This window comes from Mugil cephalus, chromosome 19, assembly GCF_022458985.1.
Source record: "Mugil cephalus isolate CIBA_MC_2020 chromosome 19, CIBA_Mcephalus_1.1, whole genome shotgun sequence".
Classification (NCBI taxonomy): Eukaryota; Metazoa; Chordata; class Actinopteri; order Mugiliformes; family Mugilidae; genus Mugil; species Mugil cephalus.
The window spans coordinates 6,233,902-6,253,756 of NC_061788.1; the positions used below are offsets into that span (position 1 = coordinate 6,233,902).

At 40.7% G+C, this 19,855-nt stretch overlaps 1 protein-coding gene across 1 annotated transcript; it reads left to right on the forward strand.

Moving 5' to 3' along the window:
- The first annotated feature begins 548 nt into the window (after positions 1-548).
- aif1l (allograft inflammatory factor 1-like) lies at positions 549-14,586 on the forward strand. The gene is made up of 6 exons (XM_047569986.1): positions 549-718; positions 920-981; positions 2,697-2,763; positions 8,410-8,451; positions 10,509-10,674; positions 13,057-14,586. The coding sequence occupies exons 1-6, from the start codon at positions 694-696 to the stop codon at positions 13,142-13,144; spliced, it is 450 nt and encodes a 149-aa protein (XP_047425942.1). The 5' UTR covers positions 549-693; the 3' UTR covers positions 13,145-14,586.
- Positions 14,587-19,855: the final 5,269 nt, after the last annotated feature.

The following is a 19,855-nucleotide window of genomic DNA, read 5'->3' on the forward strand; positions in this document are numbered from 1 at the left end:
GAGTAACCAACATATAATTATGCTTAAATTATGGTGTAGTTTTCATTTATGAACCATTTTAGTTTTAGTCATTCATTGAGTATGTACTGTTAATATGTACGTGTATCATACAAATAAAATAAATACCTTGTATTATCAGGTCTTTAAAAGCAGATCAAGCATAGCTGATGTAAAATTTTACTATGGACTTGTACTTTTATAATTTGTCTTATCTTAACTATTTTCTAGAACAATTAGCTGGTTATACTTTTACTGTTAATCTGAATAAATTAAAAAAAAAACATTAAAAACATTTCAAGTCGACTGCATTGCACTGGACATTGTTTACCTTTTATTTTAATTCATCTCAATAAATAACTTATTCAGTTTATCAATAATAATAATAATAATTATTAAAATATTAATTTAAACTTTATATTCATTACCATGAATCATTACGACAGTGTGCTACATCGTAGACCACGTTTACGTTCTTGTGAAAAAATAGAAAAAAAATGGGGTCAGTAGTTTATTTTTAAAGGTCTGACCGGATGTGCTCCCCCGAACTACCTCCGACTTGACACCGGTGCCGTGTGGACCCATTGAGCGCAGTCTCTGAACAGGAGTACCTCCCTCGGCGGACGGTTGCGGCAGCCTCCTGGCTCAGCTATATCTCATTTCTCTGGATTTAAACGTCGCAGAATAAATTCCGGGATGCCTTCCAATAAAAATCTCCAAGGTAATGAAAGAAAAAAAAAGAGAGAGAAAGAAAAAAGGCGGGCGGCCGTGTCCTCCTTCCCCGGGTATCTGCTTATGTCTGCGGCTGCTGGCTTAGAGCTTAGAGTCCCTACAATAGAGCATCCGAGGCCACCGTCCAAGCTAAGCCTCGGCATTAACTAGCCAGCTGCTAAATTAACGTTTCTTTTTAATTCTCCTGCAGGTGGGAAGGCATTTGGGCTGTTGAAGGAGCAGCAGAGGCAAAAATTGGAAGAGATAAACAAGGTACGCGCGTTCTCCTTTATTCTCTTTCATGGCTTCGTGGGAATTTTGAATTCCACCGAGCCCGCATACACTTGACCTGGCATTGGCCTTGTTTTGCGAGCGCCGGGGACTCAAAGAGGTCTCTGCGGTGCTGTGAATAATTAAATTCGCATTAACTGATGCTACTGAGGGTATTTCATCGATTTCTATCCCACCCCCTCTTTTCCCTTTCCCCCTCCTGCGGCGTCGTGGTGGCACTTGTTGAACGGGCTGCATGCTGTCACACATGTGCAGGGAATTTATGTATCGATCACAACCCACGGCCGATCGGCGCCCTCCACTTTTTTTTTTTTTTTTTTTTTTTATTCCGGCGTTTGAATGTTTGAATGTGGCACAGATATAACCACAGCAGTCCCCTCACACGAACCAGATGTCTGCGTAATCTGTCATATAAAAATAAGCAGCTCGCAGATATGTGAGAGTATTAAGTCCCCGTTCCCTTTATCTGCTGCTCCACTTGATCATCAGACAAATTGACTCTTTCCTGAGGCCTAGAAATAAACAGGTGCACTGTGATTAAATGTGTGATAATCTCATGGAGGCATTTGCATTAGTGGATAAGAAACATTGACTTTTCACAAAAATCTTCTCCAATGGAATATTTTGCCTTTTTTTTTTTGTCTTATAGTTTATTCACTTTTATAAAAAATGCACGTCAGCACCCTCGGTCGTGTCTACTTTGCTCATGCCGACAGTCCAAAAATAAAAAAATGAAGCAAAAGCAGCAAATTCTTAATACGTAAAGGTCTAAAAATAACAAGTGTGCTCTGATTAAGTGGAGGGGGTTTTTCACTGTGTTATCACGAGGAGTGTTTGCATTCGTGCATCCTGTGGTGATGAAACAAAGACCTGGAAAGGCAAATAAACCGAAACGCTGATTCGAAAATGGCCAAAATTTGCTTTCTCTGATGGGAACACGCGTTATTTTTAATGTTTCGATCATTGATTCGCATTAAATCTTAGTTTAACACTAAAGCAGGAGTTTATGTGGTTATAATGGTCATATTTCAAGTGAAGTTCTGTATTTTGCACAGGCTTCACATACCAAACTATTCCTTCTTAGCTAATCAGAGCCTTTGGCTTCAGTAAATTGAACCTGTGTGTTGTGAAACATTCCTCCCAGACAGGTTTCGTGCCATCGCACTTGTTCAAATACACTCTATCTCGCTGTGCTCGTGACTGAGGCACGGCACTCAGTCTGCAGCCGTGATTCAGCACCGCTGACTCACACGTCCCCGCCGAACATCCAGCTGTGGCGTTTATCCTCCTCTCCCTTAATTAGAAGCTCGACGGACACGTAGAGGTCAGCGATCACTCCCCGTCTTTCCCGCTCTCTCTCTCTCCTCTTCGATGCGTCGGAGGACGACTCCCAACGCGGGCGCGCTGCGTCATTATAATTTCATCAGGGCGGCTAGCTCCCCAGCTCCAGGCCCGTTTATGCCCCCGTGAGGTGTTCCAATTAACGAACGCTGGCGATAAGAGCATCTCAGGACTGTGAGTCATCGCTCTTGGGTTGACGTTTTTTCGACAGGATGCAGGCAGATTAAACTGTGTTTTTGTGTGTGTGTGGGTTTTCTTATTTAAGTGTGAACCAACTGCTGGAACGTTATAGTCTCATCAAAGCCTGTAAGACAAGTTTTTCTCATCGCTTTCGGTTTATTCTTCCTCCCTCTCAGGAGTATCTGGAGGACCAGAAATACAGGGATGAAGACGACCTTGCCGAGAAACTGGAAGGTTTCAAAAGTAAGCATGTCCCCCCTCCGCCCCCCCGGCTTTTGTCTTTGTGTTTGTTTACTCCATGGCAGACCGCACACACACACACACACACACACACACATCCATGTTAGCCTTTAGCATTTAATTATTTTCTGTGGGAAAGACGCGCTGCTGTGATTTCTAAAAAGATTTGCAAGGCCAAGCCCTCGCTGGCTCGAGAGGAATGTGCTGGGGCGTTCCTCCGCTTGTTGTTACAATATTCAGAAACTCATAGCTCCTGGGAACAGGAAAAAAAGCCACCGCCACCGGCGAATTACGGGAATAAAAATAACATAATAAACCCCCTCCGCTCCTCCTCATTCATCAGATATTACACGTACGTTTGGGACATTTTTATTGCCTTTCTCTTACCGAATAGGGTTTTTTTTCTTTCATTGCAGCCGGTACAACATATGATTGTTTATTCTAATGGGGGGGCATACGTCTTGAAGCGAGTGTCCTACTTAGTCTGCGAGTTTGCTGGAGGAAATGGAGCAGTGATATATAAACAGAAAGAGGATCCGACACCCAGGTCCTCCGAGGTTTGCTGTTTTTTCCGTCTTTTCCATACTGTCCCAGTGACCCAGAGGTCGGTCTCTTAACGCCGCATTTAACTCGTGACCAACTACAGAGTTGAACGTATCCTACTTTAACTTTCTCGTGTTGCCTGCAGCAATTATTTTATGAGAATTTAATCAATTTAATGATCATTTAGATGCAAGTTCTTTAAACGTATCAGACCGTTGTGTTATTATAGAAGGTTTCCTGTAGGGTTTAGTGGGGAAGTCCATGAAATGAGAAGGTTTTTTCTATTTGTTTATGCTGCATTCAAGCAATTCTCAAAGAACGGGAATATCTGGAAAACCTCCCTCCATTCTGCTGCTAATCGTTCAGATAAATGCTCTAAATGAGCTTTTTTTTGTCATGTTGCATATATGAATTGGAACCAGTGGAACAGGATACAAACTAACAGAATCCACTTATGTTAATACCAGATTTTGTTTTGACGGTAACTGCCAGCAGGGATTACTTCATAGCCATGTTGTCAGCGTTTAGTTTTGTGGTTTGTGGTGGTTTCCTTTCAATTAGGAGACACATGTCTTGGTTTACCCCCCCCCCCCCCCCTCTGCTGGCAGACTTACTCCTGTTTGGACGATAATTACTCTCTAACCTTTGGAGTTGTTGTCGGCGCTACAATTTGAGAGATGTTATTGTTAATTGTGTAAAGTATTTATTGACATTTTGCCAGGTTTAGCTATTAGCCCGTTCCCGTTTGCTGTGCGCCCATTAATGTGTAGACATCCATCGCGCCTCGCGTGACCACATCAGTCTGAACAAACTGACCCAAATCTAAAGGATTTTTCAAACCGATCGAGAAGGGTGGAGTAAACTATTCAATAGGAAAATATGAGACAATAATAAGCATCTTAACTTGGGTTTCTCTGGTTGAAATTAATACATTTACCCCAAGCGGCTTAAAAGAGTTTATACGATGGATCGAAAAATGGCTAAATGAAAATATGTTTGATTAAAGTCCATCTCTGTCTTGGTCCACTTTGGTCGTCCTCCCTTATTGAAACGGTTCAGTTCTGTGAATAAAGCTGGAAAAGAAAAGCACTTCTTATTGGACTTATTAGACAAACTTTATTCATCCACACGAGAAATTGCTTGGTCACAGTAGCTCAGTTGCAGATCAAAAATACTCTTGAGAACCACAAGTAAAAATAAAAAAATAAACTAAAAATCTAAAAAGGATTGAAACCTGGTTAAATAAGAGAAAAAATCTAGTAAAATAAAATAAAATAAAATACAAGTAAAAATGTAGTAAATTAAAATAAAAATTATAAGTAAAAATTCTAGTAAAATAAAATATAAGTAAAAATTCTAGTAAAATAAAATAAAAATAAAATACAAGTAAAAATTCAATAAAATAAAAAAAATACAAGAAAAAAAAATCTAAAAAAATAAATAAAAAGTAAAAATAATAAAGTAGTAAAAAATAGTAAAATTAAAAAAAAAGGTATAGGCATAAATGTACAAAATTTCCATGTGAACAAATGATCAAAATATAGACAGAAATAAATATGGAGAGTGGTATGAATGATGTTGTATTTCCAGCAGATTTAGCGCTTCACATTGGGGGCAGAACCACTTCACCCAAGTTGATTGATATTATCGGATCATTTTTATGGAGCGATGGAACAGATGATCCCAGTGGGGTCGGAGAAATATTGTCCACTATAAACGTTGAGTTGATATCCAGGAAAGCTCTGTTTCTATAAGGAGAATCTTTCATCGAATTAAACCAGATTATTTCCTGGTTAAACCCTTTTTGGCTCAGTAATAACTTTAATTGTCAGTCTCAAATGAATTAATTCAAAGGAGAACAGAAATCTTGTTTGTTTTTGTTTTTTTTTAATAGAACAGAACAGAAACCTGCTCTTGAGCTCTTATCTTCTCTGAGGCTCAGTATCTTTTTTTAAAAAAAAGATGGGAAAATTCTTTGCTTATCTTCAGACCAAAGTGGCATCGGAAGCCACTGAGGTCATCATCCACTTCAGATATTTTATCAACGAGCCTCTCCTTTGAATGGAAAGCCCCTTCAGATAATAGCTTCCAAAGTGTTCAGCGGACAAGCAACAAACAACTTTTAAAGGATTATATGTCGCACACCTCTGTGGGGGAGAAGAAGTGACTAGAATTTGATGACACTGTCTTTTTTTTCTCAGTTGCTAGCTGCAGGAATTTAGGTCAGGAGGAAACGCTGAATACTTTGGTTTTTTGTTCACTTGAGCCATTTTGTGTGGCTGCAGATGATCAACAGGCTGCCCTGCGACAAGTGGCCCACTCAAAAACTGCTGTGTGTGTGTGTATGTGTGTGTGTGGAGGCCCACTCCTCAGGGTTTAGAACAGGGTTAGCATTGTCCCATCCCACTCCCCAAGGCTTCACATAGTTAACAAAGTTCCCTCTCTGTCCGCCTCCCAACACACAGCACACACACACACACACACACACACACACACACACACACACACAGAGCCTCCATTGTGGGACAGAAATAGCAAGTGTAATCCGACTAAAGTGGTCTTCCAGAGAAAATGATAATAGGGAAATTTAGGGGGAAGCAGGAAAATGTGTGCGTTTCGTGTTGCGCAGCCTCTTTGGCGGCAGGTTGACAACATCCTTTTGTAAGTCTGTGCAAATTCAGTAATTTGTATGTGACCAACCTGCATGTAATTCTTTTGAAATCCCCCTCTGGTGTAAATCGTGTCTAGATGACCTATAATATGACTTTACATGGGTTTACACTTTTAAAGTTGCTTATCACATCTCAGGTTAATGCACATGCATGTACCGGAAGAACAGAGTAGAATACGGCTGCAGGGACTCTTCATCGATTGGCCGACAGAAAATTATTGCAACTGTTTGGACAATAGGTTGTTTCAGTGGTGCTGCAAACTGAGATTTATTGCTTTTCTAGCTAAGCTAGTTAGCAGCTAAACTACACTGCTACAAGGGCAGCTACACAGGTTTTTTTTTTTCAAACTCGACTATAAATCTTTAATTTATTCATCAATTTCTCCTTTTTTCTATTAAATCTGTCAGTTTCCTAAACAGTTGATTAATCATTATGTTAACTCGCCACCAAATAAAATAAAAAAACAATATTTGAAAATTGTATTCAAACCATATACTGGTAGTAGCCATTATGTCACATCCCGTTTCTGTAGCGTCAAATAATTAACCAAAACAAAACTTATCCAAAACATTGACACTTGAACATGCATCAACATTATATTAACTACTGAAAATGACAGAAACCATCCTTAAAAAAAATATTTGACATGTATTTTTGTTAGTTTTTGTTTTATTTTGGCCCAAGTCCCATCCACTAACATGGAGGAGGTGGAGCTTATGACCTTTACTGCAGCCAGACACCAGGGGGAGCTCTGCTTGCTTTGGCATCAGAGCTGTATATTATGGAGAGTCTGGCCAACTCAAATCATGGGCGCCATGTTTGCTATATCGGAGGGGAGGTTCTACAGTGTAACCCTATGGGGTGGATGTGCTATGTTGAAATAAATATATAATTTTCACCATTAATGGGTCTATAAATATTATTGCCAACTTCTGTCAATATCTAAAAGGCCCTCACTTGAATATCCGAGCGCCTACTTATTTTAAATATCTTAAATGAGCCTGTAAAATGCTTTGTAGCTTATTCACCTCATCAGTCATGGAGCTGTGTTTACCTTCAGCTCAGTCTCCTTGTTCATCGCAGAGAAAAGTTTGAAATTACTCAGAGCAATTACAAATACTCAGAAATCTGTTTTTTAGTATTATCACTAGTATTTGCATTATAACATTAGCACACTAGCCGTTAAAATTGGACGGTAGCTGCTATTTTTCCAAGCCTTTAGTCTCGATAACTAGCTAGCATAAGGCTAGCATAAGGCTTGGTTAACTTCAAAATTCATGTGTAAAGGCGTGTTGAGCGTTTTTTGAGATCAAGGTGCAAATTAATGATGGTATGACCTCACATGACCTCACCCATCACTGTGGCATATTTTAACTTTTAATCCAACTTTATTCTCTGTTATTGCCACGTCTCTATGGGTGAATATTGGTTAGGTGTATCTAACATGGCGCCCATGAAACACGTGACCGGCTCAGAACCAATCAGCATAGAGGGACAGCTCAGATGCTCCATTCAGTAGTTGGCCAGACTCTCTCTAATATACAGCTCTGGTTGGCTTCACTTTTGAGGAGCAGTTCCTCCGTGTGTCTTTAAACTGTGTATGATTCAAACATATTCTCATGATGCCGTAGGAATGAAGAAACCATTTCAAACTGCAGCTTTACCAGAAATATTATAAAACTGGAGCCAGAAAACTGCTTAGCTTAGTTTAAAACTAAGGTGGTAGCAGAAAGCTAAGCTCAGCTGGTAGGTAACAGTTTTTCTGGCTCCATCTTCTTATTTTACACAGATATGGGGTCTGTTTATTATTATGTTAAATGAGTGTGGTGTATAACAGCAACAAGAGGAAATTCAATTTTTCTTTTTTTGATAATAAACTGAAAACTTTATTAGTTATATATTTAAGGGACGATGTTAAACACTGGCAAAGTGTTTCTTTAACATGCTCCTTGTTGACCAGTTCTTTAACGAACGTGGGAGCGGTTCGCCAGCCGTCTGCCTGGAAAGATCAGATTTAATTTAAGCGAGCGACTGGGACGGAGAAACCTTTCAGTCCAAACATCTTTGTTCTCCTTCCTGATTGCTGTTCTTTGAACTTTAAGTACTCTTTTAACTTCCTGACCCTTTTTTCCCCCCCTCCTTAATCCGCCTAGCGTGTCCGCTCCACTCAGCTGCCCCGTGTGTGACAGACTTCACATCGACACGCATGCAAAACACAAACGCACCTGTCATCATCAGCTGCTTGTGTCTTTCCCTTTGCCAGATCAGCTGCCATGCACGGGGATTAGAAAGCGAGATCTCTGGACGCAGCGTGTTGTTCTGCTGACATGTTAGAGGCCACCTGGGTTTGGGGTTTTCTGTCAAACTAGGGGGGGATGCGCTGTTAATTACCACCGTTAGTAATAACAACCTCCTGCATGTGTTTGCTTTACAGATAAATACGCTGAGTTTGACCTGAATGACCAAGGAGAGATTGGTGAGTAGTAACCACCAACTGCACTCCACACAACAACTGTTAGCTGACCCCCCATGAGCGTTGACACGAGTGAACAGTAATTAATACTGTGTGTGTGTGTGTGTGTGTGTGTGTGTGTGTGTGTGTGTGTGTGTGTGTGTGTGTGTGTGTGTGTGTGTGTGTGTGTGTGTGTATTGTCTGGCCGCTGTGAATAAAGACTCATGTGTCATGGTTGTGTCCTGTGTGTAAAGTGAAACCAAACTGTTGACACTGAGCAGGTGCGGAGGCAAACTGTAGGTGATTCATCCGTGAAATATTTTTCAACAAGTTCTGAATAAGCTTCCAGGAAATTCGGCACAGATGTTAACGCCGGGCGGTAGATGAATTTGTTTGACTTGTAGCCCGTCGATTGGGTCTAATTCTGAGCGGCCCGGTGCTTTTATTCCCATCACCCCGCGGCTACCGTCCTGCCAAGTGACTCTTTGTTGGCTGTGATTCTTCTGTTAACTGCCATCCACACGGCTCCCCCTCCTTGGCTGTAAGCAAACCAATTAGGAGCCTCAATTTTCAAGTATTCCACTTTAACTGTACACCGATCAGGCATAACATTATGACCACTAACAGGAGAAGTTGATAACATTGATCATATTGTAGCCATTCAGGGTTTTGCTGTGAAAGTTTTGGACCTGGTATTCATTCATGAGGATGTTATTTAGACATGTAGCACCCACCCAGACCAGACCAGGTCCCCCCACCCCTTAATAATAAAACTCCTATATTGTAGCAGCCATCTCTAACCTTACACAGACAGGAAAGCACAAAAAGCGGTTTAGACTAAGGTGTTGACCAGGTGATCAAGTTTCCACAGAGGCTCCTCCCCTCATTCTCAAAGTGGGTACAGTAACTTTAACAGACATTTCCAGTTGTGATAATAATATGGGCCCCACAGGGATTTCGCATGCTTATATTCTATATAAGCACAGATGTAGCCCACACATACAATATAATATGTAAACAGACAGATGAACACAGCTTGTACCTATACACATACACACCTATACATACATAGACATAAATATGTAGCAACCTACCTACTGTACATACACACACGAACATACAGATACATACATGTCATACATTTTCATTTACATATATATACGATGGGGGTGGATATTGGCAAGGACTTCACGATACGTATCACGATACTTGAGTCACGATATGATACATTATTGCGATATTATGATATTGTTTAATAGTTCACAAAATACAAGTTTACGTATATGTACATCAGATGACATCAGTGATTAAACATTAGACAAATTGAGTAAAAAAAAAACACTATTAATCCAAATGATCCATTTCCAATTTAATACATTTATTGAAAAAATATCACCATATATTGCCATATCAATATTTTTTTCCCCACACCTAATATATGCACACATACACCCACCCCCACATTGTGTCACCAGACACCACAGGACGCCCTCAGAAGGTCCATGTCTATTCTCAAATGAGTCACAACTGTTTTAGAGGCACAAGCACTTTATTCAAAGATTTTGCAAACCACTGTTATAAAACATTCTTTAGTTAATGATCACAAAGGTTAAGCTTTTTGCGGTGTAGCCGTACTGAAGTTGTATATGATTTAACGTGTGCTCATTGTAACACAGAATGCCTCCATTATTTATCTGCAAAAGGACGCTTTCACCCGCTCGCTTCATTTAGTTTGTGTGCGCGATAGAGAGAGCGTAGGCGAAGCTTGCATAAAACATGCAAATTTGCTCAAAAGCTGCCGAAACTGGCTATTAGCATCTGCTCTAGGGGGTCTTTGTTGAGGTCTTGACTGAAACACAACACGCACAAGTGCCCACCGACCAAGGAACAGACAAACTCACTGTGAGAGTCCAAATACTGGTGTTACTGTGTTGTTGGTTTGAGGCTTGCATCCGTTTTAATAGGTCTTTATTTAAAGAGATGCCATAGTTTAGACCGTCGGGTTTGGACTTAGATATTGTGGCTCGACCCCAACATTTTTTTTGTGAGACTTAAATATGTTTCACTGCACCTCGTTTCAGATATGATGGGCCTGAAGCGGATGATGGAGAAGCTGGGCGTGCCCAAGACCCACCTGGAGCTGAAAAAGATGATCCTGGAGGTCACGGGCGGCAGCAGCAGCAACACAATCGACTACAGGGACTTTGTCAAGATGATGCTTGGCAAGCGCTCGGCCGTGCTCAAATTGTGAGTGAAACCTCTTGCGCGTGACTGTGTTAGAATAATATGTGATGTGGATTTTACACCTGTAAAAAGCATCTGCAGACCATCTGCTGGCCATTATCTGCTCACGTGTCCGCGAGGGAGAGGATCTGTATTGTGCTGCCGCCGCCGCTGCTGGATTTGTTTCATCCATCAGCAGGGGGTTCGGGGAAGACTAGCGGTGATGTCACTAGCCGCATGCTGCATTAGTCGTCCATCCCCATGGCAACAACCCCCCCCCCCATGAAGCCTATCCATAGTCAACCCATCTTTATCTTTAGCTGCGGATCATGTGCTTAGTTAACTGATTACAGTCGTTAAGGAGCTGATTAGGGAGAACAGAAACCCAACTCATCATATTACGTCCAGAAAATTAATCTTTTCAATTCATTAACAGAAATTACACCTATCCAATATATATTACGATCCTCCAGCTGGTTCAGGTGATGCGTTTCCGTCTGTTGGGTCTTTTAAAGCAACCTTGCACTGGGGGGATTCAGCCTGCAGGAGCCGATTCTTCTGGCCCTGCTGGGTTAAGCTTAGCTGGACCCTTTAGTAGACAAATCTCATAATCCTAAAAACACCGTGCAGGGAAAAATACATAACTTTTCCTCCTTTGGCCTCAACCATTGTTTTAAACGAGTATCCCGTAATCCTCCTGCTGCTGTTTATGAATGCCCGGTTCACTTCCTGCGTCTCTTTTCTACTCTCTAGTAAAATAATCCAAAATAAAAGATCGCGCTTGGGAGAACCGATAATAATAATTGAGTCATTTCGAGACTGATCTCGTGTTCTCATGAAAGCTGGAAGTTTTCATCCATTCTTTTATCTATTTACGGCGTGTTTCTTTAACTCCGCCAACCAACTGTCAGCCCACTGGACCTGCTGATAGCAGCGCACTCCTACAACTCCCACAACGCCTCCCTCTCCCGTGTGCCGCTGTTTATTGTCTTTAGTGAGTCAGTGGGCGGGAGGGGACAAGTGGCGAGTACAAAAGTGCTTTATTCAAAGCTTTTGGCCAGATTATAATTGATTTAGTTGCAATTAGAGTAGAAAATGATTGATGTCGGGCTCCACCGCTGGGCACAGTCGGGCATTAGCGCGATACGCGAGTACGAGCGGGCGCGTGGCGATCGTGGTTTGTGTAACCAAGATTCTGAATGACAGACGAGGCATAAAGTGATTATGTAACAAGTGGCGGCGATTACCGACGCACAAATAATCTTTTTTTCTACGAAACACAACAAGGGTTGGTGTGTGTTAAATCGTTGTGACGTGTGCACTGATCAGCCAAAACATTAAAACCACAGAGACAGAAGGAGTGAATAACAGTTTTTCTTTTAAAGTCAAAGAAAAAATATCGTGATATATTGCCAAATCGATGTTTTTTCCCCACTCCTAATATATGCACACATGCACCCACCCCCACAGGGTGTCACCAGACCCTCAGAAGGCCCATGTCCACAATGCACAATGGTGTTTGCATAACACTGTGCGCCGTTAAGTGTATTTTGGTCAGTATTTGTGCAGATTAAATGGGTGTAACCTCTGGTCCAGTATCTCCCGTCTATCTGTCTGCATAGAGTAGATTAGCCAGAGCATGGTTGTGTGCTGGTGTTCACTTTTATTGTGTTGATTATTGTATCACCAGCAGTTAACCGACTGATTGGCTTTGCGGCAGCGGTGAGTAAGGAGGGGGGGGGGGGGGGTTAACGGGAAGAGTGAAGTGAGACGGGAGTGAGTTGCTGAGTGCCGGTGTCATCGTTGGGATCATTGCTCCTTATGGGCTTAGTGGAGCTTTGCAGAGTTGTCCAAAAAAGGAAATTAAAGACAGGCATTCGCTCTGAATAGCTCCTGTCAGATCCCTCACTCTACTAGCGTGCGGCCTAAACCACTATTCCCCTCAGTCCCTTTGTGGTTTCCGCGTGCGCTGGCATTTCCGTTCATTCCTTTCAGTTCTTGCTCAGTCTCTTAATACCGTGACTGTGCCTGTGTCTCCCTCTCTCTTCCAGTTTATGCTTTTAATCTACTCTACTACCGTCTGTCTAATTAAATTGACACGCGTGACTGTCTTTATGACTCTCTCCATGGTGCTGAAGGCTTCTAATACACCCTGTGTTTTATTTTACCTGTTTAAAAGGTGCCCCTCATTTCCTTTTAGTGCAATCACTGCAAGAAAAAAGACGATAGAGTAGATCATTAGGGTCTGGGTTGAGCTGCAACACTTTAAAAAACAAAATAACTGTGATGCCTTTCTGCTCTTCTGCATTGCAGCGACTGCAGTGAAAGTGTGCGCGAGTGCACCTTTAATACATTCTCATGCACGTCCACAGTTACGAATCATTTCACTCGTTTCTTTCTCCGCAGAGTCTTGATTTTTGAAGACAAAGCCAACGGCTCCCCCTGCAAGCCGGAAGGACCCCCTCCGAAGCGGGACATAGCGAGCCTGCCTTAAGCGTGTCCTCCAGACAGCTGGGGTGGGGGGGGGGGCTGAGGGACCCTCGTGTGGAATAACATGTGGAGTGTCGTATTAATGTGGGACCAGTGATTGAGGATGTTATTTTTGTGAATATACAATGTGTGCAAGGTTTCTGTTATTTGGAAGACTGAGCCCAAAACTCACTAAATGATGTTTGACTGTGAATATGATCATCCATCTATATATATTTTTATTTTTTTCCCTAATTAAAATGTAGCAGTGGTAGTTGTACTGGGCTTGATGAAATCAGTTTTGTAGTAAGTGTTTCATAGTTATGTTTTTAAGGGAACATTCTTCACAGATTTCTTTTTCTTGTTTTTTTTTTTTTTTTTTTTAAATATTATTTTTATGACGCTTATCGGGAAGCACAAGGAAAAGGAGCAGTTTTCTTATCTTTTTTTTTTTCTCCGACACATTTTTGCACTGTCCTCAGTGGTCTTGCATGGATTCTTGCCAGGCCAATCTTAGTCAACGCTTTTAGATCAGGTGCCAGAGATTACAAGCACAGCAGCCCCTCTTCCTGTGGGTCATCGGCTCTTAGAGGCGAACTACTGATCTGGAATCAGTAACTTAAGTTAGCGCGATAAACGTTTCAGCAGATCAGAGCACTGCTTGGTGTCTTTTCATTTTTACTCGCACATAACTGAGAGGAAAAAAAAAGAAAGAGCATTTCAGTTTCAGTGTGCGGCTTGAAGCAACGCTGACACCCACCTTTAGATCTGTGAGGTTTGTTCATTTTGGAAGGAGTGTGATTTACGAGCACACGAACCGACAATAAGAAGAAAAAAAAAATGTACATAGCATTCTCCACACAGTACAATCATATTCTTTCCAAGTGCCTCGACATGCAGATAACCGTAGAGCTTACAGTTTAGGAGATGGAGGGAGTGCACGCAGGTGTTAAGTTCAGGCAGTCCGCTTACTCATTCCACATAAAACCATAAAACAACTTCGGCATTTGATCGGTTTAAGGGCGTTCGTCAGATTCCGTCTACGTGGTTTTTATTATCATTTTTTTTGAGTGAAATTCACTCAAGTGGTGGATTTAAAATTCTGTTTTTTTTTTTTTTTTAACGTTTTCCTTTTCTAACCATTATTTTATATGTCGCTGCAAACATTTAATCTGTTCATGGCGTGGTTTTATCCTGGATTCATCCGTATCGTTTCGTCAGCCGGCCGTTTATCACCGTTTTAACAGGGTTTGAGTTCTGTAATTTGTGCCTCTGTGTTTGTCTCTCCGCTGTAAATCTCCCTGTAAGTCAATCACACTATTTACTGTGAAATTGGAACTTGTTTTACACAATTAACGCTATTTTTTTCGTTTGTTTGTTTTAAGTCTTGTAGGTATATTACACATTTTAGAGTTTGTTAGAGATTGTTCGCAGACACCAAAGGAATTAAAATTCTTCTTACACTGACCTGGTAAACTTTTAATTGTTCTTTTGTGGTGATGGAGAGCTCTCCTGACGTTTTAGTGACGTTCTGAGTTTATGTTAAATAAGTGGCGTAATTCGTTGAGGGATGTTTGATGCACTAATGTTCTTTCCCTTCAGTGTAGTGAAAGGTGTGTGGCCTTGACTCCACAGGTGTAAAGGCTGGCTATACATTAAGCCTGATAGGGTTTTAAAGATCACATTGCAACACGTCTGTGGCTGTTGTAAAACTAATGCATTATCAATCTTTGTGTTCTAATCTCACCCTCCATGTCCTGCCTGTACTCAGACAAGTACCGTGTGAAATCTGAGTCTGTGTAATAATGTTTTCATTCCATTTTATGTTTTTTCTCTCTCTCTCTCTCACACACACGAGCTGTTCACTTTGTTTAATGTGCATATATTCACCCGAGCAATAAAAATGTTTTCATGGGGAAAAAAAGAAAAAACTCCGTAGCTGCGAGTCCAAACAGTTCCTTAAAATGAAAGTCTGCTTCTGTTCTTTCTTTGCCGGACGCTTCGGGCGTGGACGAACACGGAGGATAATAATAAGCAACACTTTAACCAGCACGCTAACAGGCGGGCCCAGCAGGATTATAATAAGCACCCCTGTAATTAAAATGATAACCAGTGTTCCGTGTAATGAGCTGCCAGCAGCTTATGTAGGCAACGTGGAGGGAGAAGAAGTGGCCCCAGGATTCTTATGGGAAAATGGAATCTGAAACGGCATTGACCCTGAGGTTAATGCTGAGCCCTAGGTCATTTCATTAGGCAGTTTATAGATTTTAATTTTCAAGATGGTCTGGTTGTAGTGTGCCACGCTCAGGCTTCCATCAGCATTGTTTTTTTTACTGGCTATTACAGTCTTAATATGTGTTTAAGGAGCGATTAATTCTGCAAAGTGTTTACACATCTTCCAGGTATTGACCCATCTTAGTCCTGGAAATAAACCAGGCCTCCTAAACCAGGCCATGACACACACACACACACAGGATCAACCTCCCGCATGACAGGAATCATCTCTATTTTATAGACACTGACATCTAGTGGCCACTCACAGCCAAGGCATTAAGCTCCTTATATCTGAGCGAAAGCTCACATATGAGGACATCAGTTTGTTTTGTTTTTTCTTTTTCAAAAAACAAAACAAACTGATGTCCTCATATGTGGACACTGGGATTATTCCATTATTTATATTATAAAGCCAATGTGTGGCAAAATATAAAAATGTTTATTTTAATACCTGAACATGGGCGTGCAATGACAGAATTGCAAACAATGAAATCCCAACGTCCTCAAACGAGCACTTGCTAATGAGCAAAATTTGCTAATTTGTTAAATTTGCACATAATGTCGAATTGTAAACGTTAATAAGAAAAAATCAATAAGTTTTAACCTTTGCTACCACTGGATGGGAGACAAAAGTGTCCACTAACGAGGACAATGGGTTGAAATGAGGCAGAATACACTGTAATAAAACCTAAAACTTAACGTCCTCATATGAGGACGCAGGGTCTCAGGAGGTAAAGGGCAGTGTTGAAATAAAAATATGTTAGAGATAGAGTCGTGGGCCAAAAGGTTAATCATGCAGTACATTATTTACATTAATTTAAATATGGGTATATACGGCATGCATGTGCAAAATCAACATGATCACAAATTAATTTTGAAAAATGAATGACACTGGTTATTGTGCTTCACATTTATGTCAAAACAAATTACTGAACATCTATCTGGCTTCTTTAAATGAGAAAAAATAATTGAAGCACTGAAATATTTGAAGACAGACATGGATCATTGCTAGGCCTTGGACTTATATCTTGAAATACAAAGATTAGTGCAATAAGCAAAGTAACTTGTTACAAAACATAAAATAATGGATTTACTAGAGCAATAAACATACAGAGTTCAGTCATACAACATACACTGTGGTGAAATCAACCTTGGTAAAAACATAATCATTTTCCCTGTCATTTATCTGTGTGCCACTTCCTGACAGACTCTGAAAAAAAAAAATTATACAGTAGGCAAGTTTGGCCTGCAGGCCCCAAATTGGGCAGCCAGGACTAAATTAATATTAAAATGAAATGAAAAAACAAACAACCAAGTGTAAAATGTGCATTCTCAACAAACTGGGGGTAAAGTTACTTTAAATTAGTTTATTTGTCATTGCTAAAAAGCCAAAGAGCCAAAGAAAAAAGCAGCACCAAAAGTAGCAGGCAAGTATGTCTAAGACCCGTCTCCAAACCTGCACTCAGCCTGTTCCTCATTACCCTTTAATGAAAACATTAACGCAGAGCCCTTTATTACTGAGCTACTGGTGAAGGGAGCAGACTGTGACAAGTTAATCATTCATAGAACACACGGAGTTAAACTTTTTAAGCCACGCAAGTGAGTTTTGAGCAGCTGCAAAAAATAAAAGTGACATTAGTGTCCGTGTTATTAATTTAGATCTACTTCAGTGCACGGTTTGCTTTAACCTAAATTCTCTCGCTCACTCTTTAGGTTTAAGAGTGGAATTTATGACCTGGGTCATGCAGCATTAATGTTTCCTCTTGGCTATATCTACTTTAATAATCACATGAACACACCCGAGTCCATGTGAGTGTTCTTGATATCACTCACTGGCCTGTTGTGTATTCAGTGAATACACTGTACATACTAATTATGAAAATTATGAGTTTGTTTCCCACATTGCTGTGCAGAGAGGATTCTGGGATCTATTGCAGGGGTGTCAAACATATGGTCCAGGGGCCAAAACAGGGCAAGTTTTCAGGTATAGAAAATGCTATTTATTATTTTTCCACTGGCGATCACATTGTTTTAATTAAAATAACACGACACTGAGACCCAGAACTAAACAGCAGGTGGCAACAATTCGCAGAAGGTGCAAGAAATTTAACGTTGTTCATAAAATGTTAGTTAATTTTATGCATTCTCATATTGTACTTCTTTGCACTAAAACGTAAGGAAAATTTTGAAATTCTCGTATTTTATTCTTTTATTTAGTTATGTATTTATTTATTTTATAGGTAATTATGCTACAATGTTACTGGTCCGGACCCCTTAACATCAAATTGGGCTGCATGTGGCCTATCCGAACTAAAATCAGTTAGACACCCCTGGTCTTTTGGGACTGATCTGTTTTCTATTTCTTCCATTTTCACCCTCAGATCGATGACATATGTTCATTTTGAAGTGAGCCCACTATTACTTAATCACTTAATCAGTTTTAAAAGTCATGCACTTGACATTTAACAGAACTGCAGAATTGTTTCAGGTGGATGAGGAGCTCCTATTGTCCCAGAAAACAAACAAACAAAAAAAGTTGTTCAGCTCTGTGGAGCCCCCTACAGGTCTGGGGCTTGTTAACAACCTCTGCGGATGTTAGTCATGGAGGTGTTTCTTACTGATCAGGCCAGTCAGTCTCTTTAATCGTCAGACCAATGACCCTTCACCTACTTTGCAATGAATCTATAAACCCCTGACAGGATGTGAAACGACAGCTACACCATCACTTTAAATTCTCAAATCCATGGTTGACTCTCAGCTCGCAGCTCTTTCTGTTTTTAACACCTAAAAAAGAAAAACCCCGACTGCCACGCAGTCCACGCCGAGACTGTCCTCTACAATAAGTGAAAAACTGGCAACAAATTTAAAGAAAAGTTAGGAATTTAAGTTTTTATCCCTGATCCCTAGAAATCACTAGATTATAATACAGAGTTGCTCTAAGATAAGGAAATTTGCTGTTAATCAAATCAGATAAGACCAAATGAATTGTAATAAACTTGGAGATTTTAGAGTCCCTATGCATCTGGGGGATTTAGGTAGTCATCCACTTCGCCTCATTACTTATCTTGCATATTGAACCACAATTTCCTGGGCTCTAAACTGGAGTAACTGCATACAAACTTTTAATTTAATCACCACCCTTACACCCTTTCGTCTCCAAGTGCATTCAGATCTCAGCAAACACACACACACACACACAAACATACACTGACAAGGCCTTTTGTTACTCACTGTTAATTCCTTCCAGACTTCTCCAAGGAGTCATGGTAACTGCAGGCCACTCTCTTTATGATAATCACTCACTGACTGCGTTAGTGTTTGCACAAAAAAAAAAAAAAAAAAAAAAGTCAGTTGTGTCGTAGTTTGTTAAGATACAGCAGCCAGAAGAGTTCCTGGTGGGATTTATCTGAATATATTCACGGATTCCGTCAGCGAGCGGTTCTTCTCCTCCCAGCCAGGTCGTTGTTATTCAGCGTGAGTCTGTTCCTCAGGCTTCCAGGTCATCAGCAGGAGAGACTCCGCTCAAACGTTTTCGTAGAGAACTCAAGGAACACCTGAGTGTCTCTTTTTCTCAACCACTTCCGGAGACGTCCACGGCTCACAAGTAACGACACACAAGCCACATCTGTTGGATCTGTACGCAAAAGCTGTAAGAGCAGGACTGTGGAGGGTCACACGTCATAGAAGATCTGTGCTGTCGCAGAAAAAGTGTGGCGCAGAAAAACATTCATTTGTAAAAACTTGCAGTGACAAACAACTTGATTTATAATGAGTTTCATAGTGTAACATTTACATATTCATCATGGATTATCCACGGTGTCGTATAACCTTAATAACTGGATTTAGTTTTTTAAATCCTGTTCCAGTGAATATTAAAGAGAGAACAAAACTTCATCACTGAAAACAAATGGGCGTCCTTCCCGCTCTTAATCTGACTAAATGCTCCCTCTCATTTGCCTCAAACTGTTTCCGACAACGGACAGAATAGGACAATATGACACGACTAAATGAATATTACAGCAGGACGGAACTACTAACACGATGGGGACAATATTTGGACACAATTTACTAAAAGCTTCTATCCATTTATGAAATATTTGCCTTTCTGTTGAGCCATTAGCGCAGAGTTTGCGCAGCATGAATTATGGATCCAGCAGTCGTGTTTCTGCTTCAGAGTTTTCTGGTTTGCTGTTGACACTGAGCTGCAGTTCTCCTCTCACACCGCCTGCACGCTATCTGTGTAAACAAAGATCCTTTTGTGTGAACAGTGCTTGCATGCTCACACGTACAGTATGGCTTGGAATATGTCTGAGACGTTGTTAGTGCACGGTATACATCAGGGAACAGTTTAAAATGAATTTATTTTGGCTTTTCCAATGCATAAAAATGCATCGGTTTTGAGTTTAGTTTCATTTGTTTTAACACCTATGACATTTATAGTCGCATGCTGTGGTTAAGGTCA

Coding starts and splice junctions, on each gene's coding strand:
- aif1l (XM_047569986.1), top strand. CDS start 694: ATGCCTTCCAATAAAAATCTCCAAG. Junction 982..2,696: donor AATTGGAAGAGATAAACAAG/GTACGCGCGTTC, acceptor CCTCCCTCTCAG/GAGTATCTGGAGGACCAGAA. Junction 8,452..10,508: donor GAATGACCAAGGAGAGATTG/GTGAGTAGTAAC, acceptor ACCTCGTTTCAG/ATATGATGGGCCTGAAGCGG.